General features: G+C 41.7%; 1 protein-coding gene across 1 annotated transcript in view; it reads left to right on the forward strand.

The window, feature by feature from the left end:
* atrnl1a (attractin-like 1a) overlaps nt 1-19,102 on the forward strand; it is a 499,802-nt gene extending 480,700 nt beyond the window's left edge. Inside the window, exon 33 of the mRNA XM_055162865.1 lies at nt 18,987-19,102. Within this exon, the coding sequence (XP_055018840.1) occupies nt 18,987-19,102 (116 nt within the window). The remainder of the gene's footprint in view (nt 1-18,986) is intronic.
* The last annotated feature ends 7,586 nt before the right edge of the window (nt 19,103-26,688 follow it).

Raw genomic sequence — 26,688 nt, forward strand, 5'->3', positions numbered from 1 at the left:
CTCCTCCATCTCTGTGGGAGCCACTTCAAGGGGAATCCTGGATGAGACGGCCCACTTTAGCTCTCTTTGTTTGGGCTTTGTCCTGCTTTCTTCCCCTGCTCCCTGGAGGTGTTACCATGTGCTGACCTCACACTGTACACAGAGGGAGGGGACACCACATGACGCACCAGCAGGACAGTATGGCGGATGCTGGCTCAAGATCTACAAACATATATTTTTTCCAGGCTTTTTTCTGGGCTCTAATTTAGTTGTATGACTGTATGATTGGAATAGTTGACATCAGTATAATCCATGTATCATTCGTTCATTCGTTTTTCTATATAAAACCAAAAATAAGAAAACGAAAATACAACAGTTTTCTTCATTATTTGTCTCCAAACCCAAAATGAAAAAATGGATAATGATTCATTTTTTCAGTTTTCGATTTTGTGTTTAAATGAAAAATGGAAAAAATGGATAATGACCCGTTTACGTGACTTCCGTGACTATGTTGTTGGACCAGACCGAGACTAAGACCGGGCCTGATCCTGGTCTGGTCCTGGATCAGTCCTGGTTCAGTCCGTATGGAGTGCAAAATCCGGCACCGCAGTCATGGAAGTCACATAAATGGGAACCGGTCATTATCCCTTTTTTCCATTTTTCATTTAAACACAAAATCGAAAACTGAAAAAACAAATGATTATCCGTTTTATTTATTTTGGTTTTGGAGACAAATAATGAAGAAAACTGTTGTTTTTTCATTTTCTTATTTTTGGTTTTATATTGAAAAATGAATGAACACAGATTCAATATCTTTAATTCAGTAGAAAGGGGAAGCCATACAGTTTAAATTTTCTGCACTGAAGACTAATATTGAACAGTCTGAATTTTAGAATATGATTTAGTCTCATTTAAAAACAATTAACAACAGGTTTCAATCCTTATTTCCTCAAAACATGTGATCTTATGTGTGGTCATTTGGTCAACTAGATTTCTTGGTTTTGCCTTAAAGACACTGCTACATACAAGATTCAATGGAAAATGTCCATCGTGTCGTTCTTGATGTCTTCTAAGAGGTGAGACATCCTCTTCACTGTTGATGCTAGGACAAGCAGGTGTGCAGTAATATTCACCAACGTTACCATCTACAAGTGTTTTTTGGCCTGACTGTCTGTCCAAACCTACCTGCTGGATGTTTATATTGTTGTTTTTTCCGTCCTCCGTGTTTCCGGTTGTTTTTAGGAGCTCGTTCAGTCCTGCCCTGTTTTCTTTTCACATGTGGAGCTCAGTTTTGTGGAGGGTTCGCCACTTCACTGCTGTAATAATAACTTAGCTGGTGGGTAGGGGACATTCTATTTTCATGTGCCTGCCTAGAAAAGTACTGCTCTGGAGCTTGTCCGTTGTGGTACCTAGGTTGGATGGCATGTCTTTTTACATTGGAGGTGCAGGAAGTAGCCTCTTCTCTCCAATGTGGCTGTTGCCCTTGCCTTCTACTGTACCTCTCCTGGTTGGTTGGTTATATCTATGCCCACTTTGTCTTTTTGGGAAGTGGACCCTCGGGTTCCTGGGACTGTGGTTGAATGTGGTCCATGTTTTGAGGAGGAAGATGTGCTAGGTGCTAGTTTCCAGCTTTGACTCCTCAACTGTCTCAGGGTGTTTCAGGTCTGTTTCAGGCTGAGGAACATGCCCGGATGTTTCTTTTTAGATCATCCATTCTTTCGACAGCCTTATTTGGCATATTGTGTTTCTCAGTTACCTTTGTGGTGGATCTTTTCTGGTTATTTATTTTTTGTAGATCTTTTGGACATTTCTTCACTATGTGTTGATACTACTGCATGTTGGACTCTGCCAGGGCTGCCCTTTGTCACCGGTTCTGTTCATTATATTTATGAACAGAATTTCTAGGCGCAGTCAGGGGCCGGAGGGGGTCCGGTTTGGGGACCACAGGGGACCACTCTGCAGGGTGTCTGGGCGCTCCCTTACAGATAGGGTAGGGTAGAGCCATTGCTCCTCCACGTCGAGAGGAGCCAGTTGACTCGCACGACCTGGCCCCGGATAAGTGGAAGAAAATGGATGGATGGATATTGATACTAGGATAAGATTGTGTGTACGGATCGGTTGTGAACTTCTCCATTACAAACACCCAAACTAATGACAGAGTCTGAGTCTTTAAATAGATTCATTTCACTCTCTAAATAACAATATGTGTTGTTTGACGTTATTGTTTTTTCCATTCCATGTTCATGTTTAACATATAAGTACAAAAATATGTAAAGAAAACTGTGATAACTACTGTACTGTCTTCTTGCTGTTTCCCTCAGCTCACTGCTCCTGTGTACACTGCCCCAGACCACCGCAGCCGCAGATTACCACGGACATGCTGCTTATTTGCACAGTAAAAATATGCCCAGTTTATATTGGCTTGTACCCAGAGAAACAGAATAGGTGAAACATGTTTTTGAGCCCATAACAAAAGAGAACAACTCCACACATCATTTCATAATTCTGCCTTTCACAAACAAACAAAAGCTCCACACTCTCACAGCCTGCTGCTGGCCCTTCACTTCAGTGTGTGCGATTCTCTCCAATGGGAGGCACACAACATCTGTTTCACCCACTCGCTTCTCTATCATCTGTCCTCCAATCAAATGAATGACATCTTTTAGCATCAGGAGGCTCATGTCTCTAAATATGTGTTTATGTTTCTCTGTGTAAAAGCCAGTATCCATTTGGTAAATCGATATATAAATATTTTATTGATCACTAAGGAAATTCCAGTTTAGCTGCTGCAACAGTTCCACTGCTCTTCTCAGTTGCCTTTGTGTCTCAGTCAAATGTCTCAGGTGAGTTTAACAGGAGGACTGGTCAGGCAGGGTCAGCAGATCTGTGTCAAGGCAATTTGAGGAAAGTTAAAGTGTCTCTCATCTGTGTCCAGTAGTACATCATTTCACACAATCCAACACTCCCTAACCTCTTTCCTTTGCACTGTACATACTTTACCTCTAAATTGGTAAAAATGCCATGATATGATGTTAATAACTGCGCTCAAAATCAAAACACTTAAAATGTTTTCATTGCCTAGAAACAGTCATATCAGTCATATTATTCCAAAACAGTGCAACTTTGACACAGTACTACTTATGTCTATTTTGGGTTCATTGTTTTGGGTTGTGACTCTGACTTAATCTACATTCAGACTGCAACTTAATGCTCAATTTGAATTTTTTTGTGAAAGACGTTTTTTTTGTGAGGTCGTTCACATTTCTAATTAAATGTGACTTGTATGTGATCTCCGGTGTGAACTTTAAACTCCCCAAAAGTGTCCCCCATGAGCATTGGCAGACACGTCACACAGTGAGTGTGCTCAGAGTTTACGGAAGTCGCTTAAACATGGACGCAGCAGCAGATTATTTGTTTTAAGAAGGAGATTGAGAAGAGAAGGATGAGGTTTTTGGCCGTGGTGTTTTGTGGGGCAGTGGCAGCAGTTAGGGTGACCATATTTCTGTTTGTGAAAACCCGGACACCTTACCGGGGGTGGGAGGTGGGGCCTCGACGTTGAGCTACAGTCGTCCCTCGCTATATTGTGGTCTCTTTTTGCGTATTACGGGCAGGTAGTACTTTCACACGGGTGGGTCAGGACTAAACCAGGTCTAAACCAGGACTAATCTTGGATTTAAGTGAGAGAACACCGAGCAGGTTGTCCAGAAACTGCGATCGGGCAATTGCTGCACTTACCTTTGTGAGGTGCGGAGCTGAGCCGGGCCTTTGTCCTGAGGTTCAGTCATGGAATCAGTCCTAGGTTAGTCCTGGGTTAGTCCTGGTTTAGTCTTGGTTCAGTCCGTGGCGTAGGCACCGCAAAGGTTTGATATAATCTCGGGTTAACGGGCGGGTGTGGTGTTGTACTGCGCGGGTGTTGTACTCTGGGTCTCCAAAAATGGACCTGTGCAGGACGCTGTAGGGCTCCATTACGGACAGAGACGGAAAACTGAGAATTTCTTGTCCAAGTCATTGTTAAATACGCATTTGCGCTTTGGCATGTTGCAGACTGACCGACTGTTTGTGTCTGCTCGCTCCTTCTGAGACACAGAGCTATGAGAGCTGCTCAATTTAATGGCCCCAATGAATGGTAATGAAAATCCGGACATTTCCATCACTTTAAAAGAAAAAAACCCGGACGCCCAGGACAGGACGCAAAAAACGGACATTTGGTCTGTGCTCCACTGCTTTACTCACACGGAGTTCACACACAATTTTCGTCTGACGTTTGTGTACATTTGTGATGGGATGAATGTGACCTGGTCGTTCAGACTAAAGTCACATGTCAACAGATTGGATATGTATCAGTTTTAGGAGCACATATCCAAGTGTCCTGGGTCACGTTTGAAAAAAATGTGATCTGTTTTGTTCAGAATGTCATTAAAAGAACAGATACAGGAACATAGCAGCGAAAAAATCGGATTGGAATCAGTCAATCACATCAATCCGCATTCATCCTACCTACACGTCATCAACAAGCAACAAACATCACTATTCTGGCTGAAGTGGGTCGAAACTGGAAGAAAACCACAACCATGGTGGACCTCAATGTACATATTCTGACTCTGGTACGACAGAATCTTTAAAATCAGTGTTCAATGCTGCGTCCATGTTTAGACAACGTCCGTAAAAACTGAGCACGCTCGCTGTGTGTGACGTCTTCGTGTTCTTTTGACACTTTTGGGGAGTTTAAAGTTCACACTGGAGATCAAATATAAGTGACATTTAATTGGAAATGTGAACAACCTTGCAAAAAATGTTGGATTTTACAAAAAAATTCCGAACTGGGCATTAAGCCGTGCAGTCTGAACATAGCCTTAGTGACTTCCACCTGATCCAACTGTTTCACTTTAAATATACAGAAAGTGAAAGTAGATTCCAACATATTTAAGAGAGTAGAAGTGACTGTAGAAGAGTATAGGAGCTGAAGAACATGCACATTTATGGTGTGTGGGCCTATGCATCTCCTTCAAAGTACCATTGAGCCTGAGCCCTGGATATTACTGAGACGTGCTCCTCCCTCTGTCTCCACTTCTCCGAAACGACTCTCTAAAGTGTAAAATGTGCTTGTTGATGTTGAGCTGCTCGCTGTGCTAAACGTGCTAAATATTTATGACATAATCCTGTGCTGTTGGCAGAGTAAACATCAGGAGTCCTAAGTGTGTGTGCGTGTGCTCTCACTTAGATTATGTGTGAGAGATGGATGTGATGTTCTTAGCTGCTCCTCTGTGCACTGGAGCTCTCCTAAAGCCTCCACATGACGCCCAAACTTCTGCTCCCAGGAGACAAAGCGAGCACACATTAGCATACTACAAGGGAAAGAGGAGGAATAGTGATAGTGCTGGTGATTAGACGGCAGTTCTACAAACACTCTTTTGATAATAATCTCGGACATTATTTTGGAGCGTGCTAATCATTATCTTTACTGTTTTATTTACCTTTATTTAAGCAGCATAGTCCTGAACCATGGCTGATTTTTTTGCATTTTTGATGTGTCCATTTCCTCAGTAAATTAAGCAGGGAAGGAGCTGGAAAATGGCCTGTACCACTGCAAGATTCCTTTGGGTTATGATCTTCGGGTTTCCGTGGCGTACAAATCCAATGTATAAAGTGTATTTCATAGACTTGTATTATACTTTATTTCAAATGAAAATGAACACATGGAGCAGTAAAACGTCCATATTACTCCCTGAGCAGAGCAGCCCGTCATGTGTAGGTGTGAGCGCCTGTGGTCAGCCTGAGGGAGCTGAGAGCAGTAACTGTCCACTACTCACTCACTTAATACACCAGGTCTGGACTTTCACAAAAACCACCTTGAAAACCCAGATTTTTGGAGCTTTCTACTATTTTATATGTCGTTCCCTCATCAACAACATGCCTGAAGAGGTTTAAGACACCATCCATGCATGTTTGTGTAATCTAGTGATCTTTCCTGGGCCCTTTTCAAACCTCCTTACTATGGCTCGACCGATATATCAGGGGGCCAATATTATTGGCTGATACGGGCTCTCGGAAACATATCAACTATCGACCTAAATCTTGCTGATCTGGACTGATAGTCCTCGTGGGCATGTTATACCTCGTTATAAAGCTTAGACTCTCTATATTATGTCAGTTTAATCCAATTTACCTCAAATCAAATCAAACTTTATTTATAAAGTGCTTTTCATACAAAAATGTATCACAAAGTGCTTTACAATGATTAAAAACAATCCCACATTTCCATCCACCCACCAACCCAACCCTGACATCTGCCCGACTCCACACAACCAAACAACCCAGACACACGCACACACACACATGCACAAACATGCACACACACTCACACACACACTAAGATACTAAAGTACATAATACCGCACACAGCAAAATGCGAGGCTGAATACAGGTGAACCAGTTGAGAAAGCACCATCAGAGGAGCCGTCTACACCAGTCGATGTGCAGACCGATAAATAATATAATATATAATATGTGGCACCACATCAATATTTATCTGGGCGATAATTTGTCTGTGTGAAGTGAACTTCAGCGCAGTTTAGTCCAGCAACAAAACTACCGCTTGTTTTTATCAAACTTATTAGTGAAGACTTGTGATCTGAGAGGTGCCTGTGTGAGCTTTGAAGTTACTTTTGGTTTTGCCTGTTTCCTCACATTAGCTGATTGTGACTATAGTGAAGTGACTATAGTGAAGTGACTATAGTGAAGTGACTATAGTGGTTGTTCATGTTACTGGACCTGCATTGACATGTAAATGAGCTGTGGATAGAGGTGTGAATTATCAGCATTTACGCATAATTAATTACCGCAGCACGACCGCATTCATGATAATCGCTAAAGGCTGATAGTGTTAGTTTACTTATACTCTTTACTGGCTAGAATGTCAGGCAAAAATGCCATTAGGCTGACCTATTGTCTTTAAATATAACTGTAAAGATACAGAATAACAGTAAATGTTGCCAGCTGGCACCTCCAACTCCCATTTTATCCACATCGGTCAGCTCCTTACTGTTAGCTGTATGACTCTGTTCAAGGCTCCACCCACAGGAGTATGTCACTCATGCTCCCACACCACCATTTCCCTTAAATATCCAAAAAAAAAAAAAAGATACAGAACTGTTCACAACTTCACAAACCTGATGTGATGTGCAGTAGTTTCATTAGTGGTATGATTGTACATCTGAGCTCTGACTTAGCACCAAGAACAAGGGAGACTCAGAGCATCAAAAAACTAAACAGAAACTTAGTAAACATGTACATATGTTGTTTTTGGTGAATATCGCTTTTTGTAAAAAACAAAACAATAAAAGGTGACATGGTGATCTGTTCTGTGTAAACCAGCTTTAACACAAGACAGAATGAAACACACTCATTATAATTATCTTACTGTTATATTATGATTTAATTATCTCTCTTGTTTGTAATATTTAACCATTCTGGAATGTTCTGAGCAAACTTCAGAACTATATAAGACACAAATAATAATAATAAAAAAAAAAAAAAAAAAAAAAGACAAAACCAGGACTAAATTAAGGCTCATTTTTGACTAGGAGACTCCTTTATAACATTGGCTTTATTTATTTATTCTACTTCAGCAACAGTGCATTTTTGTCAGACTGAACCTTGGTGTTCATTGTGATATATTGTGTTGCAGTATTGATTATTGCAATATCAATACTTTTCTGATATAACGTGCAGCATTAAAGGGCCCATATCACACTATTTTCTGATCTGTGTTTTGTTTTTTCCTCATCACAAACACACCTGGAGTTGTGTGTTGTTGTTTTTTTTTCTAACACAAGTCCAGGTGTGTTTTTGAGGAGGGAACAACATTATAAAATGGCTTAAAGGTTGTATAGAGGATTTTCCAAGGAACGAGAAATCCAGCGACTGTTTGTCCTTTTTCAAATGTTGCGCATGCGTGAAACCACCCCCCCTCCCCTACAGCTCCTACGTAGAAACGCCTCCTCCTTACGGCAGAAACAGGTTTGTTTACAGCCGGTGAGCTGCACATGACAACTAACTACAGTGTTGGTTAGGCAAGACGGAGAAGTGAGGAGCGGGGGGAGGGGGGGTGCGGACATTTCGTGCGCAGACGAGAAGAGCGGAGCAGGGAGCGAGGAGAGGGGAGAGGGGAGGGGGTGCGCGGAGATTCCGTGCCCGGAGAAGTGAGGAGCAGGGGGAAGAGCGGAACGGGCAGCGGGGACAGGAGCAGGAAAGGGGAGCAGAGAAGAGTGGCGGGGATTCCGTGCGAATGAACTAGCTACAACACGCAGCAGCAGGTGGACTCTTTCTTTGCCTTGAAAATTACATTTTCAGACATAGGATATTGCTTCGTGTCGTGTCCTGAAAAACGTTTGTCTAGCTGTTGGAAATAAAGTACGTTTTCATAATAAGCAGAAGTTTCCTGTCCAGGAGTAATTTGGCGACCAGTGCGTCAGTCTTTAGACTCTGCTTCTGCTTCAGTCGCGCCATCGCTGGAATGAATCTTCAAGAATCACCTTAGTTTGGCTTCACTGCTTTTCCCCTTGTCTTTTTCTTTCAGCGACCTCAAAAACGGACTTTCTTTTGCGGCTAACTGCTCCTGGATTCTTGTTGCCATCGCAACAAACTTTGTGCGAACTGCGAGGAAGATATAGGTAAAAAAAAACGCTAAGAACTGTTGCGTTGGTGGAGTAAACAGCGTCTGTGCGTCTTGCGTCTGTGGACTGTGTGACAGGCGTAAACCACGTACCGGCGGCGCGCGCAGGCAAGTCAGTTACGCTAGAAACGTAGGGAGTTTGATTGACAGCCTGTCAGCTAACAGATAACGAGGCAGTGTCGTTATCTATTGGCAAATGTTTAGCCCCACCACGTCCAGAGTTGATGAATTTTTATTCTCTTTTTTTTTTGGTCATCATAATTACAAGGCTACTGCATCTCTATAATGCTATCATTGACAATTTGAAACAAAAAAAAATAATCCTCCATACAACCTTTAAAGCTCAAAGAGACAATCCTGAGTAATATAAGAACTTTAAACAACAAATGTGTCACAAATCGCTGAAAAACCCTGATGTAACCAGCGTATATACTTCACAGTAAATGTGAGAATAGTGGACTCCTCAGACACTGTGTACAGCCTTATTATTGAAAGAGAGCAAATTTGTTCTGAGCCTTGCACTGAGCGTGTCTCCAGAGCTCAGAGCCTCGGTCAATACAATAAGAGACAGCGGCTCTTTAAGTTGTAATGTGTCCGTTCAGCAAACACGGAGAAGAGAGGAGCAGCTTGAGCAGCCACCAGCCGTCACCCCGCTCTGGGTCAAAGTGCAAAATGTGTTAGAAGAAGAAACACGCCTTCAGACAGAACTACACCACAATACAGGAGAGTAAAAGACTAAATGAACTTTAAATTAAAAGCAATCAAAACAATGTCGATTCACTTTGGACTTATTTTATTTACATTTCTGGATTTACTTGCTTGTTTGTTTATTCTTTATGAGCTTCTCACTAGTTTCAGTTCATTTAATTGATGTGGGTTGTTCAATATATTTGGCTAGATTCAGTTCCTAATTTGTAATTTGAAAACCACACTGCAAAACTGAAAGTCTCCCCAAGTTCAGATCGCTTGAATTAAGACATTTTTATCATGATTTGAGTAAATTTCACTTGACAAGTCAAACGATCTACCAGTGGAACAAGACTTTTTGTACTTACAATGAAAAAATGTCTTACTCCACTTAAGAAAAACAACAACTCTATGCACTTAAAATAAGAAACAAAATCAAATGTTGCTTGTATTAAGAAAAACAGTTACCGTATTTTCCACACTATTAGTCGCTCTGGATTATAAAATGGACTGTCATTAAATGGTCTATTTTTGAACTTTTTTCACAAATAAACCGCGTGGGACTTTAAAGGAAACACAACAGTGTGATGGGTGAGTGGTTTTGTTTGTTTGTGGTGTTCACGGTGACTCTGGGCTTTGTTCAGTTGTGGCGTGTAGGGAGGGTGTGTCTGTCGCTGGATTGTCGGCGTGTTCACAGTGACTCCGTTGTTCAGTTGTGTCTAAAAGTGGCACATTGCACTCGCTTTTTTGGTTTGTTCCTCACATTTTTAGCTCTTTTTATTATTTTGTAAATGCTATAATCACCCACAACAACAGATTAACATGTTTTATAAGTTTCAGTTTGCTGCTAAGTCGCTCCCCCTTCAGAGCGCTATCACAACACAATCACTATGCGTCCCTCTAATGAAACTACTGCATTTTTCTGTCATGTTTTTGTATTATTTATGGAGAATTTTTGTGTTTATTGTCGTATTTATGGAGAAATCTCATACAGAGAGATCGCTAGATTACTCAAACAAGCGTGGATGTCTCTAAAACTTCTTCAGACATGTTTTTTTTAGATGATGAAACGTTAAAACATGGGAGAAAGCTCCAAAAATACCTCCTCTTTAAGCACAGTTCTCCATTCATCTTGACAGAAATTCTAATCTTGGTAAATGGAATTTCAGTTTTGTCCATCGTTATCGGTAATTTCTTACATTTTAAAACTTTCATGTAGGGAGGGTGTGTCTGTCGCTGGATTGTCGGCGTGTTCACAGTGACTCAGTTGTTCAGTTGTGTCTAGAAGTGGCACATTGCACTCGCTTTTTCGGTTCGTTCCTCTGTTCCGTTCCTCGTCGGTGTGGAGTGATGAGTGTGTCTGTGGGTGTGTTTCGTTGTGTGGTCACTGTCTGCTCTGTGTGTGTTTGTGTGTTCTGTGGGTGGTGCGGCTTTGTAGTTTACTGAATTTGTGCTGGGACACCCGAGTGGATTTGTGTATAGGGATTGTGGGGTGCGCGGTCGTTTTTTGATGCGGTTAGAGGCTTAAAGGTTGTATGGAGGATTTTTTTTTGTTTGTTTCAAATTGTCAATGATAGATTATAGAGATGCAGTAGCCTTGTAATTATGATGACAAAAAAAAGAAAACAAAAATTCATCAACTCTGGACGTGGTGGAGCTAAACATTTGCCAATAGATAACGACACTGCCTCGTTATCTGTGAGCTGACAGGCTGTCAATCAAACTCCCTACGTTTCTAGCGTAACTGACTTGCCTGCGCGCCGCTGGTACGTGGTTTACGTACGCCTGTCACGCAGTCCACAGACGCACAGACGCTGTTTACTCCACCAACGCAACAGTTCTTAGCGGCTTTTTTGACCTATATCTTCCTCGCAGTTTGCACAAAGTTTGTTGCAATGGCGACAAGAATCCAGGAGCAGTTCGCCGCAAAATGTGCATGCGCAACATTTGAAAAAGGACAAACAGTCGCTGGATTTCTCGTTCCTTGGAAAATCCTCTATACAACCTTTAAGAGCTCATCTAACAGCCCGGAAAATACGGTAGTTTCATTTGTTGATCATTTTACCTCAAGATGAATCTACAAAGTCCAATGTTCTTAATTTAAGTCATTTTCACTGACCTAGATATTGTTTTTTTTGCAGTGCACAAAATGTGTCTAATCAGAATGACACAAATGAGGATCCTTTTAATTAGCTGTACGTCAAACACCAGTGATTTTGTAAGTGTTTCTTTGGATTGGATTTTGTTGCAGTGTTGGGCTCGAGCAGGAGGGAGGAGCAGGCCCAGTCATGCTTTGATAAATCCACTGGTAAAGGAAGTTAGAAAAGTGCACAGTCTCTCCTGTTTTACTGTTATGGTCCTCCTACCTGCAGTCGAATGTGTCTGTGGGGAATACAAGGCTCTGCGGCTCTGCAAATGTACAACATAAGGACATCAGGTTTAAATTATTCTACTTCTTTGTCAAAACTGTTTTTGTATCCACTGCAATATCTGAATCTCATCTGCAGACTGCTGTGTGCACTTCAGCGGTGTAAAGGTGCATTGTGTAACATTTGTGAAGGAGAGTACAGCACCTGTTTGTATAGTGATGTTCTCAGTGTGATCTAGTGTCTTATACAATATTCAAGTGCATGTTCGCTCTGATCCTGTGGGTGCTGAGGGGACAGAGCACCCACGTAAATCTCTGAGCACCCACCCCCCCCTCACTTCAGTCTCTTCTCTCTGTGGGTCTGATCTGAGGTCTGGGGCTCTGTGTTTCTCCTCGAGTGATACTGGTTCAATCCTGGACTGTGTGAAAAACTGATCATGAAATAAACTTACTTCAGCAGCCTGTAGTCAACACAAACGCTTCACTAAAACATGAGCCAGACCACTCTGTTTGGGACATTACGTCAATCGTTTGTGCTGCAAAAAAGTTTTGTTTGTGCTGTTTTAGTTTTTGAGATATTAACAATTCTTTTATAGGTTAAATTGGGGTCAGCCAGTCCCCAAGAAGTTTCAAAATGCTTTAAAATGCCCAAAACAGAGTCAGTCGTTTGTGCTTCGTTTGTTTGTGTGATTATGATTCTTAAGATATTAGCATTTTTATTTTTGGTCGATCGTTGAGCTCCTCAAAATGTTAAACATCCTCAAAATAGCCAAAATTATACCTACATTTGTATTTGTTTTTTGCGATGACATCATCAGCCTCTCAAAATGTTAAACAGCTTCAAAACAGTAGAAAATGATATGAAATGTTTGTGTTTGGTTTGTGTTGTTTTGTGCTGTGACTGTTTTCATTTGTGTGAGTATATTTCTAAAATTATTCATTATTATTTTTGGGGGAAATTATATGATGTTATTTCTGTTCAGCTGATGACAGCAAACTCCACAAAACTAGAGAAAAGATCTGAGGCTGTAGAAAAGTCTGTATCAGTCTTTAGTAACTTGCTTTTGATCGATTCATTTCATATAATAACACAGACATTTTCAGAGCCTCAGATTGTTTCTCTTCACTAGTTTGGCAGAATTTTGCCAAAGTCTCTGTCGTCAGCTGAACAGAAATGACCTCATATAATTTCTGTACAAATAATAATTAATCATTTTAGAAATAAACTCACACAAATGAAAACAGTCACAGCACCAAACAACACAAACCAAACACAAACATTTCATATCATTTTCTACTGTTTTGAAGCTGTTTAACATTTTGAGAGGCTGATGATGTCATCGGCCAAAATAAAACTGTTCATATCTTACGAACAATAAAAGCACAAACCAAACTTTTTTGCAGCACAAACAAAGTACAAAAGACTGACTCTGTTTTAGAGCATTTTGAAACTTCCTGGGGACCACTGACCCCAGTTTGACCTGTAAAAGAATTGTTAATGTCTCAAAACTAAAACAGCACAAACCAAACTTTTTTGCAGCACAAACGATTGAGATAGTTTGTGTGTAGGTTTGCGTTTGATGGGGAGCCAACTTCACGCAGGTTTAATCCTAGTATTATTAAGCCTCAGTGGTTTCAAGATACTTTTTTTTTTTTCACACTTTTATGAGAGATAAAATATGAGTGTGTTTTCAAAGGAAGCCCACCGCAGACGCAGCGCAACAGAACAGTACCAGGACCAGAGTCTCACATCAAAGCAGTGTGTGTGTGTGTGTGTGTGTGTGTGTGTGTGTGTGTGTGTGTGTGTGTGTGTGTGTGTGTGTGTGTGTGTGTGTGTGTGTGTGTGTGCGTGTGTGTGTGTGCGTCTGTGTTTGTGACTCCATAATTCTCACACAGCAATGTTCATACCACCAAACTTTTTTTTGTACTTTTTATTTTTGTACTAGTCTTCTACATCTACTAAAGCTCCAAATGCTCTGTTCTATCTTGTGATGTCAAGTGAACAGCTCCTTTTACCTTTAGTCCAGTAGAGACTGTCAGTTCCAGACATGAAATTACCCTGATGATTCTACTGAGAGTGTATGGAATTTAAAAACACAGTAGAGCACAACATTTATTACCACATGACATCACAAGGTGGAAAGAGAATAACTGAAAGTATTGTACCTTTAAAGTCTGGGCTAAAGCACAGTGTGCAGTACTGTACCTTTAAATCTGCTCTGGATACTGAACTGTGGACTGTAGACAGTAGACAGGACAGTGGACAGTGGACAGAGGACAGGACAGTGGACAGTGGACAGTGGACAGTGGACAGTGGACAGTGGACAGTGGAGGACAGTGGACAGTGGACAGTGGACAGTGGACAGTGGACAGTGGACAGAGGACAGTGGACAGAGGACAGTGGACGGAGGCCAGTGGACAGTGGACTGTGACAGTGGACAGTGGACAGTGGACAGTGACAGAGGACAGTGGACAGTGGACAGTGGACTGTGGACAGTGGACAGTGGACAGAGGACAGTGGACAGTGGACAGTGGACTGTGACAGTGGACAGTGGACAGTGGACAGTGGACAGTGGACAGTGGACAGTGGACAGTGGACTGTGGACAGTGGACAGTGGACAGACAGGACAGTGGACAGTGGACTGTGGACAGTGTGGACAGTGGACAGTGGACAGTGGACAGTGGACAGTGGACAGGACAGTGGACAGTGGACAGTGGACAGAGTGGACAGTGGACAGTGACAGTGGACAGTGGACAGTGGACAGTGGACAGTGGACAGTGGACAGTGGACAGTGGACAGTGGACAGTGGACAGACAGTGGACAGTGGACAGTGGACAGTGGACAGTGGACAGAGGACAGTGGACAGTGGACAGTGGACAGTGGACAGTGGACAGTGGACTGTGGACAGTGGACAGTGTGGACAGAGGACAGTGGACTGTGATAGTGGACACTGGGCTGTGGACAGAGGACTGTGACAGTGGACAGTGACAGTGGACAGAGGCCAGTGGACAGTGGACAGTGGACAGTGACAGTGGACAGTGGACAGTGGACAGTGGACAGTGGACAGTGGACAGAGGACAGTGGACAGTGGACAGTGGACAGTGACTGTGACAGTGGACAGTGGACAGTGGACAGAGGCCAGTGGACAGTGGACAGTGTACAGAGGACAGAGGACAGTGGACTGTGGACAGTGGTACAGAGGACAGAGGACTGTGACAGTGGACATTGGACAGTGGACAGTGGACTGTGGACAGAGGCCAGTGGACAGTGACAGTGGACAGTGGACAGAGGACAGTGGACCTTGGCCTAATTGCTCTTCTATAAGCGCCTCGTCCCTAATGGCCCATTATTCTGTCAGCGTTAGAGGTTAATGAAGCGTCCCCACCTGATGACATCACATTAACGAACACGGTCGCCACGGAAACACGCGGCGCCCGGGCCCGGCCGCCGCTCACCTGCGGCGCTCTCTGATTACACGCGTCTAAGTCGGCGAGCCCCTGGCGTAGCGGAGCGCCCACTCGGAAGAATCAACACTATTATGACGAGCGTTTGTCAGCAGAGAGAGCAGCCGTCTCCCAGCATGCACCTCTTTCATTAGGCTCCATCAGCGGCGTAAGGCGCAGGTGGAGCAGATCCTCGCCGCCTTTTAATGGAGCAAACCTCTTCAGACTCTGCTTCATTAGACAAAGTGCTCCAACACTTAGAAGTTTAGAGGAGAAAAACTCGACTCTTGATTAGACGCTCTGTCCAAGAAGTGTCGTGTGCAAAACTTTGGGTCTCGTGTGTCTTTTGTGAAAATAATTATTCTGGCTTTGAAGCAGTGAAATACAATCGAACATCTGGTAACCACAATGTTTTTATGCTAAATAGTTTGTCTTTTTAAAACAATACAGTAAAACAGACCTGGGCTTTGTCCAACTCCAGGGCCACGTTCAGCCTTTTGTTTAAGTCGGAGCAGCCGCTTTAAGACCATTTGGAAAACAAAATCAACACATTTTATCATTTTACCTCATTCATGGTCTAAAGCTGCACTGCTTTTATTTTAGAGGTGTTTTTTATGACTTTGTTTTTTGTTGGGCAGCTTCACTTTTTCATTGCTTAGTCAGAACATATTCTGTGATCATCTTTTCAAAATAATGATATTTATGCTTTTTATAACGGAACACAATCAGTATAATGTAGAACTGAGTTCAGCATTTAGGCCTCCACATTATTTTCTGTTTCTCATGTGGCTCCATGGAAAAAAAAACAAAAAAAAAAACACCCCTGCAGCAGGAGTTGGTGTGAAAAATAAAATAAAATTAGGATTTTTTATTTATTTATTTTTTTTTTAGTTCATTTGAAACAGTGGTGCAGTGGTTCAAAGTTCTTCCTCACTTACCTTATGCATTTTATACATCCTAATTATTCACCGCCATGAAAGCACATCAGATCCTGGGCTTTTAAACGTTCCTGGTTGGTGGTTCAAATCTTGTTCCTGGTGTTGAAGGATGGTCAAACGCAGAGGACAAATCTCTCTATGGGGACAGGAAAACGAACCTAACATTAACCCTAACAAAGATCATCGGTCGAGCAGTCAGATGGAGTGAGCCTCAGGTTGGCAGTTCTGTCCCAGCTCCCCAGATAAATGAGATCTTTGTGTCCTTGGGCAAGACACACTTCGCCCCCAGTGTCTGTGTGAACTGGTTAAGGTTATGGTTAAGATACACTTTATGTGACAATTTAACAATTTACAGAACAGTTTGGTTTTACATTAGAATGAAGTACACTTAGCTGATGTGGGGAAGCTGGCCAAAGTGGTCAAAGTAGGAGGCAGATGACACACAAAGAAAGTGTCCTTAACTAGACAACATTTATTTTAAAATTACTGTGTAAAAATAAGGCTACATTCAGACTGCAGCCTGAAGTGACCCAAATCTGATTTTTTGGCTTCTATGTGACCTGTATCTGATCTTTTAATGACAGTCTGAACCACAAAGATCCGATTTTTTCAAATGTGACCCAGGACACTTGGATATGTGCTCCTGAAACCGACACATATCTGATCTTTTGACATGTGACTTCAGTGTGAACGGTCAAAGTGCATTCAACCACTTACACGTTATCAACAAGAAACAAATGTCACTATTCTGCGCTGAAGTAGGCGAAAATTGTTAATGAACTCCGTGTCATTGAAGTGAAGCACATCACCACTCACCACTCTTGGCTCCGTCTCCACATCCACACGTTCTTTTCTACAGACGTTACTGCCGCTGCCCCACAAAACACCATGACCAAAAACCTCGTCCTTCTTCTTCTCAATCTCCTCCTTAAAACAAGTAAGTTGTTCATGTTCTGGCTCCGGTACGAGAGGAACTTTAAAATCTCCAGGTGCTCGATGCTGCGTCCATGTTTGGACAACTTCCATAAACACAGAGCACGCTCGCTGTGGTTGACGTCATCGTGTCTCCAGTGCACATGTGGGACACTTTTGGGCAATTTAATGTTCATACTGGAGATCACACACAAGTCACATTTAATTGGAAATGTGAACGACCTCGCAAAAACATCGGATTTCACAAAAAAATCCAAATTGAGCATTGAGCCCTGCAGTCTGAACGTAGCCTTAGTGATTCAAATCAACAAACACCAGACAATCTGCACAGAAGTCTCTCCCCAATTGGTGACTGCTGATTTGCTTTTATACCCCTCCCAGCAGGAAGTACCTCCCCCCAGGTGAGGATCCAGGTAACTCTAAAAGCAAAGTAAGTCCCCTTTCCAAAAAAAACCCCCAAAAAAACGTGAATTTAAAATGAGACAAAGGCCCCACTTTGTCACAGCTGAAATACGACAATCTATTCAAACTTTACAAACATCAGTGTGACTTTGCACTGGAGTCCAAACACCTGCACCTCACTTCTGATCGTTCATGTGCTCCAGCTGACTTCACCACAAAATACTGTTCAGTACTAAAGACAAGGCTCGATACTGAACTCAATACCACAATGATCATTTTAAAAGTGCAGATTTTTGAATAGAAGACTCTTTTTCTACATCACAACGTTTCTCTCAGTATGTTCTCTATGTTCCTGTGTGCTCTGATACTGGCTCTGGAAAAAAGACTAAATCTCTCATTTTGCTCTCTTTCTGTCACTTCTTTTTGATATCTGTATGTTGTTTTTGTGTGAGTTTATGTGGTATTTATTTATCTATTTTGTGATTTGTATTTGGGTCAAATGGTAACGGAGGGAAACAGGGGCAGATTTTTTACATTCAAATGTCTCTTATTCAGAAACTAGAGGGACTATTGAAATAAGTAAAGTATCAGAATGTAGGAAAGAGTTACACTCCAACAGGGTCAAGTTAAACCAGTGAGATTCTTTCAAGTTCTTAACAAAAACTTTAAAAACTCATGTCGGTAACGGAGGGAATGAAATATGCAGCACTTTTTGGGCAATAAATCCAAACAGTGATAACTCTTGGTTCTCACTTCCATATCCTTAACAAACTGGTTTGAATATTTGCTTCATATAGTTTTCTACCATATGGTACAAGATTAGGTTGAAAAACCTCTTACTTTTTAAGTCATGAGATTTTTTATGAAGAAAGGTCATGGTAACGGAGGGAAAAGTAATGGAGGGAAAATTGTGCAAACAAGTAGAAGGTGCAGGATTTTATATAATTTGTCGCCTTTTTCTTCTGAATACTTTAATATTACTTCAAAATGAAAAGAAACTATTTCGATAAAATATGTCAGTCCTTCCAAGCAAATTTGATCATTTTAAATACTTTTTTATTTATTTTTTTAAATCATGTACCTTCATCAACAGTTCAAAGATGGAATAACACAAGATATGATGAAATACATCCATTTATTGACATGATTTGCAGGTCTTTGAAATTTGGGAAATAATTTTTGTTCCATGTTTCATACATGGTCTGTTTAAAACATATGGAACTTTAGAACCAAAAATGGTACAGAAAAAAGGTCAACAGTTTCATAAATTAGAGTACATATGTATCTGTTCAATACATTTTTATATCAGATGCATTCACTTGAATTTTTGGCCTTGCTGTTTACTTCTGCTTGACCGGGCCCATTTATATGTATTTATTGATGAGATGTTTGTATTTGTATGTGTACTTGCTGATACGAGTGTACTTTTGATACCAGTGTGAGTATCAAATGGGTATCTAGGTTTAATATCAGTTTTAGTCTGGATTAGTGTCTCCTCCTCCTCCTCCTCTTCATCACGGCTCTGTTCTTCAGTATAACTGTGTGTCCCGTGTGTCCACAGGTCTGGCTCTGGTCAGTGCTCTGGTGGACACGTCTCTTCAGAGGAGCATGGACTTTAAAGACAGAGGACTGAAGCAGCGCAGACATACTGTCCACCACCAGGGGACGAGCGTCTGACCCTGACCCCCGTCCGGGCCTCGTGATCCAGGGACACATCTTTGGACACACTTCAGTGCAAATGCAAAAAAAGAACACAGCAAGAACATGACAAGAACATGATCTGAAACTGAACGTCTGTGCAATGGAAGCTGCACAGAAAAACAAGGGAGAAGAAAGTCCAAAGCCGCCACTTCATTTTGGTTATATTTGATTATTTTGTTTGATTTTATTATTTACTTTTTTATTATTTTGTTTTTGGATTTGAGTAATTTACTTTGTTTTGAGACAGAACTGAGAAACAGCTCTGCATCCAAAAAGGTCATTTAAAAATATATTTATAAAATGAATTAAAAGATAAATGACAATATGTATTTCCAATTTTTCCAATGTATTTATACATTTTTATCTACATTTCTAAAAAAAAAAATATTCCACTGGCAAATAATTTCACTTGAAAAATTATCAAACATCATCTTTAAAATAGGAGACAATAGCTGGATTTCACGTGACGTCACAGGGCCACGTTTGTCAGCGCGAGAAATTAGATGGAGGCAGGAAGTGAACAGATTCGAGGAAGCTGCTGTGTCTTTGTCTGCAAAATGTGTATGTGTTATGTAGTTTACGGCTGTGCCAATCGTTCTAACCGAGAGAAGGAAAAGCAATTTTTTAGAGTACCGAATACCGTTGTCCACAAAGGTCAGAAATGGGAAAAGCTGACAGAAAAACACCATAAAAAGTGGATTACAAATCTACGTTTGCAGTCGGGAGGAAATGCTCGTGTCCGCGGTGACCACTCAAAGGTATTTTACAAAGATAAATTGTTTTTTTATGGTTTACCTAAACATAAACGAATCATTAACGCCTAACGACTAACGACGTTTGTTGACATTAAGTAGTTTGGATAGATAGGTCACTGTAGATACACTGCAGTTTTTTCCATAACAGTCCATACACATAAAATAAGAGAAACACCCACCCTGGAAGACCAAACCATAATCATCACGTAGGTGTTTTGCACCAAGGTTGAGGACCCATCCACTGACAAAAAAAGTTCTATGCCTCCAAACTTTTGTACACCTTCATCTGTTGTCTGGTGTAAAACGATGTCTGAAGAGCTAAATAGTTTGTGATCTCCTCTGCTTCGATTGTTGGCAAATCTTTTACTTTGGTCAAAAATTCCCTCATTTTCATCAGATAGGGTCACATCCAATATATTTGTCGACTAACTGCTCGCACTTTTGCCTTGCTACTGGCTCTAAATCCTTACAATAAGAACTCTTCTCCATATCTGTGTTCTCCAGAGCCGTGTTTGTCGTGTTTGTCTTCACTTCCTGCCCTCCACCTGAAATCATCGTGATCACATGACTGAAACCCTCCTATTGACAAAAAAAAAAAAAAAACAGATGTTAAAACAAGTCCTTTTCTTAATATGAGTCATTGCTGGTACGAGAATGAAGATTTTACTTTAGAATTATATATCAACAAACCCTTCTGTATTTGTCAAGATGTTAAGTACGTTTGGCGTGTGAAGGTGCTACTTTAAAAGTCCCACAAGAATGTTGGTACCTGAAAAACAAACCTGGACTTGTGTTTTGTTTCATTCACATATGTTTGAATTATTTGAGTTACTTTTTGTTATTAGTTTGTCTTCATCACCAAAGCAAAAAACGCTCTGTTCCACCTTGTGATGTCATGAAACAGTAGTTTTCAAGTGAACAGTTCAGAGACTGACGACTGCAGGGCTGAAATCATCCAGATGATTCTAGTGAAGGTGTGTGAAGAAGGTGTGTGAAGTTTAAAAATACAGTGTGTGAACAGGACCCTCCCTCCCCCCGGACTGTGTGACCTGTCAGAGGGTTGTGTATTGTGTAGTGTCTTTGTGCACACACCTGCTCAGTATTCATACACATGTGATTATGATGGATTACAGGCACACGCTCGGCCCAGTCACACAGAGGTAAATGAAGTGTTTAAAGACTCTTAATCACTTTATAATGCACACATAAAACACTGTCAGTCACACTTCTCCATTATTATATTACAGTATTTGTATTCAGGAAGACAACACTACACTACTTCACTTTAACATAACTTACATCTGAAGTGAAGTTTTAATGGTCATAATGTATGAAAGGATTACCTGGCTGTATTACGGTGTGTAGATGTGGGCAAGAGTAGGTCAGTTGGTGGAGCATTTGTCCACTGATCTAACGGTTGGCAGTTCGGATCCCGCTCATTTAGGCCCCGCTTACACATACAGTTTTTTTTTTGTTTTTTTTAAACGGATACATTTCCCTTTGTTTGTACCCATCTTTTACACGCAAACATCGAATTCGCCTCTGAAAACGAATCTTTCTAAAAACTGGAGATTCTGAAAAACTCCGGTTTCACGTTTGTGTGTAAAGTGAGATAAAAGGAGTTTTAGGAGCTGACGCGCTGAAAGTGCAAACAATGTTTACTTTTTGCTATAATGATAACAGTGTGTGAAATAGAGGAGGTGCGGGGGTCCGACACCACTGATTAACCCATCACACCCCCTAAAAACCTTTAAAAGGAAAATTTTGAGGGGGCTAAAATTTTGTTTAAAATATTTATATAGATAGAGTCCAGACGCCATCCCATACAGACTTGGACAGGGTCAGACCAATGTTCCCAATGTTCCTCCAACTGCGAAAGGAATCTATGTTCCCATGTTCCCACCGTGGGCCTCACTTCAAGTTCTCACCATGAACTCATAAAACAACAGCATGTAGAACTTTGTACAAACTCACCACATCAGCCTGGAGCAGAAGCACTGAGTTTGGGCAACAGCGCTAAACACAAGGGAGCACTCACCTTGGCACGCAGCCCCTCGGCGGGGTCTGGGAGTCAGAGGCTCCACCCTCCATGTCCTGGATCCAGACAGATGTCTTTACTAGGAATGTAAAGATATCTACATCTCTCAGTACAGTATTTTCACGATATGTATCTCATGGTACGATATTTACTGAGATATTTTGTGGAAACTAACAAACCTACTGCTACTTTTCTGTCATAATCCAAATAAGTGAGATTTAAAAGTGCTTAATAGTAGTTCTTTAATCATGTAGATTGGACTAAAACAGAGCAAAGGCTCATGGTCTATGTAGTTCTGTCTGTTTTTAAGCTGTTGCTGCACCATAACAATTAATATAAGCAAAGAAACGTTTGATATATTGTGACGGCCCATGATATTACCGAGGCTTTTGACGAAACAATATCAGAATTTTCACAAATCGGTTTGTTACATCCCTACCATTTACCATTAGATTTTCAGATTGGTTTAATCACAAATTACAACATTTAATTGTATTGTTATGTCTTATTGCATTATTTATTATTGAAGATAATGTTTGTTGTCTTTTTTTTTTTTTTCCCTTTGGTTGTTTGTTTTTGGTCTTCATCATTTTAAAACTGTTCATTTCTTCTGACCAAATGGAGCTTGTGAGGGAGTTTTCCATCTAAACAGAGAAGACTGTGTATTAGGACTGAACGTACATGCTCTTCCATGTAAAACTGAAATTCTACAGAAGTTACAGTGACTTCAGTTCAGAAAAACTATTGAAACTTTTATCACCAGTTTTTCAAGTGTATATACGGAAACTAGACTAAATGTTGCAAAAAATAAAATGTTTTATTATTATGGTTTTGACATCACTTTGACTATGATTCAGTTCAGTGACACTCTGTGGTATGGAGTTAATCAAATATTGTAATAATTCTAATATGAACACATAATGGACGATGATTCTATACAAAACAACTTCAATGTTGTATTATTATCTTTTTGTAACTTCACTTGTCGAGTTGTTTTATGGCAGCTCTATATGGACACTTCCTATTAAAGCCTTATAAGGTAAACTGATCCGGGGTCATTCTTTTGCATTGATCAGGAAGTCCCGGGTCACATGACAGTCACATGACACCTGCCCATGTTCAGAGTGACAGAGTGTGTGGTCAGCAGCTCATTAGCACGTGTAATGGACTCACAGTAGTTAGTCCAGAGGCTAGGATAACACGGAGGCCCATACATGCCAGAGGAGGAGGTTTGACACTGCTGGACTCATTTAATATTACCGACATGACAAGATCTGAGGCCGAGAAATATTTAGGATTTATTTCATATATTTTTATTGTCAATTCAGAGGGAAAAAATGCAGAACCTGGAGATTCTTCCACAGATCTATAGGCTCTTGGTTAGAAGTATGCTGCTAGAAGACAAAACTATTTAATGCATTCAATTCAATTCAAGGTTATTTCTAGCACATTTAAAACAACTTCAGCTGACCAAAGTGCTTCACATACAAGTCAACAAAATAGAAGAAACAGTTAAAAATACATATATACAGAAAACATGGATAAACTACAATAAAAACACCAAGGTAACCTGACTAGCTCATACTAAACACCAGGGCGAAGATGTGAGTTTTCAGTCTCGTCTTAAACTGAGTTACAGACTGAGAGGATCTGACAGGAAGAGGAAGACTGTTCCACAGTCTGGGCGCTGCCACAGAAAAAGCCTCTGTCACCTCTTGTCTTGAGCCGAGTTTTGGGCTCAACCAACAGGAGCTGGTCAGCTGATGTCAGGGCTCTGGGCGGAGGACAGGGCTGCAGTAACTCCTGCAAGTAGACTGGACCCATAGAGAGCAAATATTTGAAAACAATTAATAACATTTTAAATTGCTCCTGATATAAGACAGGGAGCCTGTGCAGGTCGCACAGAACAGGTGTGATGTGTTCACGTTTCTTAGTATTTGTGACCAGACGAGCTGCAGCGTTGTGGACGTGTTGTAAGCGTTGCAGGGAGGTGTGATGTTACAAAAGCATGGATAACTTTATCAAACTCTGCCCGTGGGAGGTAGGGCTTTACTTAATGCATGTTGGTGGGACATGAGCACCTCCAGGGAGGCTTCCAGGAGTCATCAGGAACAGATGCCCTCCCCTCAGCTCCTCCTTTTCACATGGAGGAGCAACAGCTCTACTCCGAGCTCCTCGTAAGTGACTGAGCTCCTCACCCTATCTCTATGGGAGCGCCCAGTCCCGTGCAGAGGACACTCATTGTATCTGCCATCTTGTTCTGTGCACATATTGAAGTGCATACAGATAGATGTGCTTGTGTTTTACGGCTCGGGCAGCGCTGCCAAAAACTGACCCTGGGTTCGGCTCATGAAGCTCACAAATTACAGACCTGTGCACATACACAAGTCCGCCGTAAAATCCAACAAGGTACACCCCAGTGCCACTACTGTGTGTGTGTGTGCGTGTGTGTGTACATGTGTGCGTGTGTGTGTCTGTGTGTGGTTGTGTGTGTGTGCGTGCGTGTGTGTGTGTGTACATGTGTATGTGTGTGTGAGAGAGTGTATGTGGGTGAGTGTGTGTGTGTGTGTGTGCGTGCGTGTCAGGGTGTGAGTGCGTGTGTGTGTATGTGTGTGTGTGTGTGTGTGTGTATGTCTGTGTGAGAGAGTGTATGTGTGGGTGCGGATGTGTGTGTGTGAGTGTCAGGGGGTGTGTGTGTGGGGGTGTACGTGTGTGTGTGTGTGTGTATGTGTGTGTGAGAGAGTGTATGTGTGGGTGCGGATGTGTGTGTGTGTGTGTGTGTGTGAGTGTCAGGGTGTGTGTGTGTGGGGGTGTACATGTGTGTGTGTGTGTGTGTGTGTGTGTGTGTGTGCGTGTGTGTGTGTGGGTATGGTTAGTTACCCCCCTCCCCCTCGTCCCGCTGTGGTGATGAAGAGGAGCATAAAGTCGGGTAAACAAGGCGCTCATGTCGGCCATCATTTACATAAAGCACACATTACCTCAGAGCACCTCACATCCCCGGGGGTCCTGCTGCTGTGGAGAGACAGAGACAGAGACAGAGGGAGAGGGAGAGATGGTGTGATATAGAAGGAAAGTAAAGAACATGCAGGTTCGACTCAGACATGGACTTATACACTGTTATATTACAAACATTTATCAGAGACTGGAAGGTTCAGATGTTGTTCAGGTTTGATAAAACAGCTACGTTTTGATGGACATATCTTCAGTCATCATGTTCTCCATTACCATGTATCTTGTGCATTTCTGCTATAGTGATACATTTCTTTGTATGTGTGTGTGTGTGTGTATGTGTGTGTGTGTGTGTGTGTGTGTGTGTGTGCATGTGTGTGTGTTTTATACATCTATTGGACATCTATACAGGATAAAGTGTTTTCTGCAGGTGGTGCATGGACTTTTCTAAGACTAAAAGCATTAGTGAGGATAATCCTAATGTCAGGATGACACTTATAGAGGCACTTCCCTTCTCTTCTTATAAAGGGAGGACACAACCTCATGACATCAGCAGGTGGAGCAGGTGGTTTGTGATATGGGCGAGGTGGACAGTGAGAGGCACTGTACTACACAACACTGTCCAATTCAAGAGCTCCATTATGGAGCCTCTTCTTCTACAGTCTACAGTCTACAGTCTGCTTGGCGCCCCCTAGAGGCTCATGTACAGTGCTGCCCTGTGTCATCATTCATTCACTCCACACTCTGAGGTGGTAAGCTACTGTAGCCACAGCTGCCTGGGGCAAACTGATGGAAGTGAGGCTGCCGATCTGCACCATCAGCCCCTCCCACCACAAAATCCTTACACTCACTCCACTTTTAAACTAGGTAAGGAGGGTGAAGTGTTTAATAAGGCATAAGCATAAGGACGCCAGAACTTGGTCCAAGCAGGAATTGATCAAGCAACTCATGTGTCTGTGTGCAGTCTGCAGTGCGCCCCCTATAGGCTCATGTACAGTCTAGATCAGGAGTGTCAAACTCATTTTGGTCCGGGGGCCGTATCCAACCTACTTTGATCCCAAAGGGGCCAGAAAAAAAAATAGCATATATACCCCAAAAATAGCAATAGATTAAAATATTTGTGCAGAGGAATGCAAATCTATTACAGAAATCTTTTTTAATTGATGAAATCTTTTGATGAACTCAACATTGAACAAAACGATCGTCCTTTAAGAGCGTTTGGAAAGAGACAAGTCTTCATTTGTGCTGCTCTGGTAGGAGGGGCCACGTACAGAGACGCTGGAGACGCTGCTATGCTAAGCGATGCAGAAAATTACCAATATTTTAATAGAAAATATAATTAAAATATTTTACTAGAAAATCAGCCGAGGGCCAGATTAAAGGTCTTGGAGGGCCGGATTCGGCCCCGGGCCATATGTTTGACACCCCTGGTCTAGAGTCTGCAGTGCGCCCCCTATAGGCCACAGAGCCACACAAAAGGAGGGATGTGGTGCTTCTGCGTAAGCGGTCGCTGCCGACTGAACCTGGCTGAATGAAGAAGGCAAAAACACAAAAAACGGGGTGTGGGATTTTACAAACTTGGATTCAACGAGCAGTGTAAAAAGTGGTAAAAAAATCAAGCTAAAGTATGACAATTTGCTTTTTAATAACAGTGCATTTTCACACTCTCTGAAAATGTCAGCCTGTCTGTGCTAATGGTATAGAAAGACCTTTATATTTGTACCCACTTTGTGTTAATGCAGTGAGCAGGGGAGGGTTAAGGCCGCCTCAACAATTACCTCTTATACATCCTCCATTAGAAACCATCTGCGCCTGTGAAT

This window comes from Boleophthalmus pectinirostris, unplaced genomic scaffold (genome assembly GCF_026225935.1).
Source record: "Boleophthalmus pectinirostris isolate CB_2022bp ecotype Guang Dong unplaced genomic scaffold, ASM2622593v1 HiC_scaffold_5, whole genome shotgun sequence".
In the NCBI taxonomy this organism is placed as follows: Eukaryota; Metazoa; Chordata; class Actinopteri; order Gobiiformes; family Gobiidae; genus Boleophthalmus; species Boleophthalmus pectinirostris.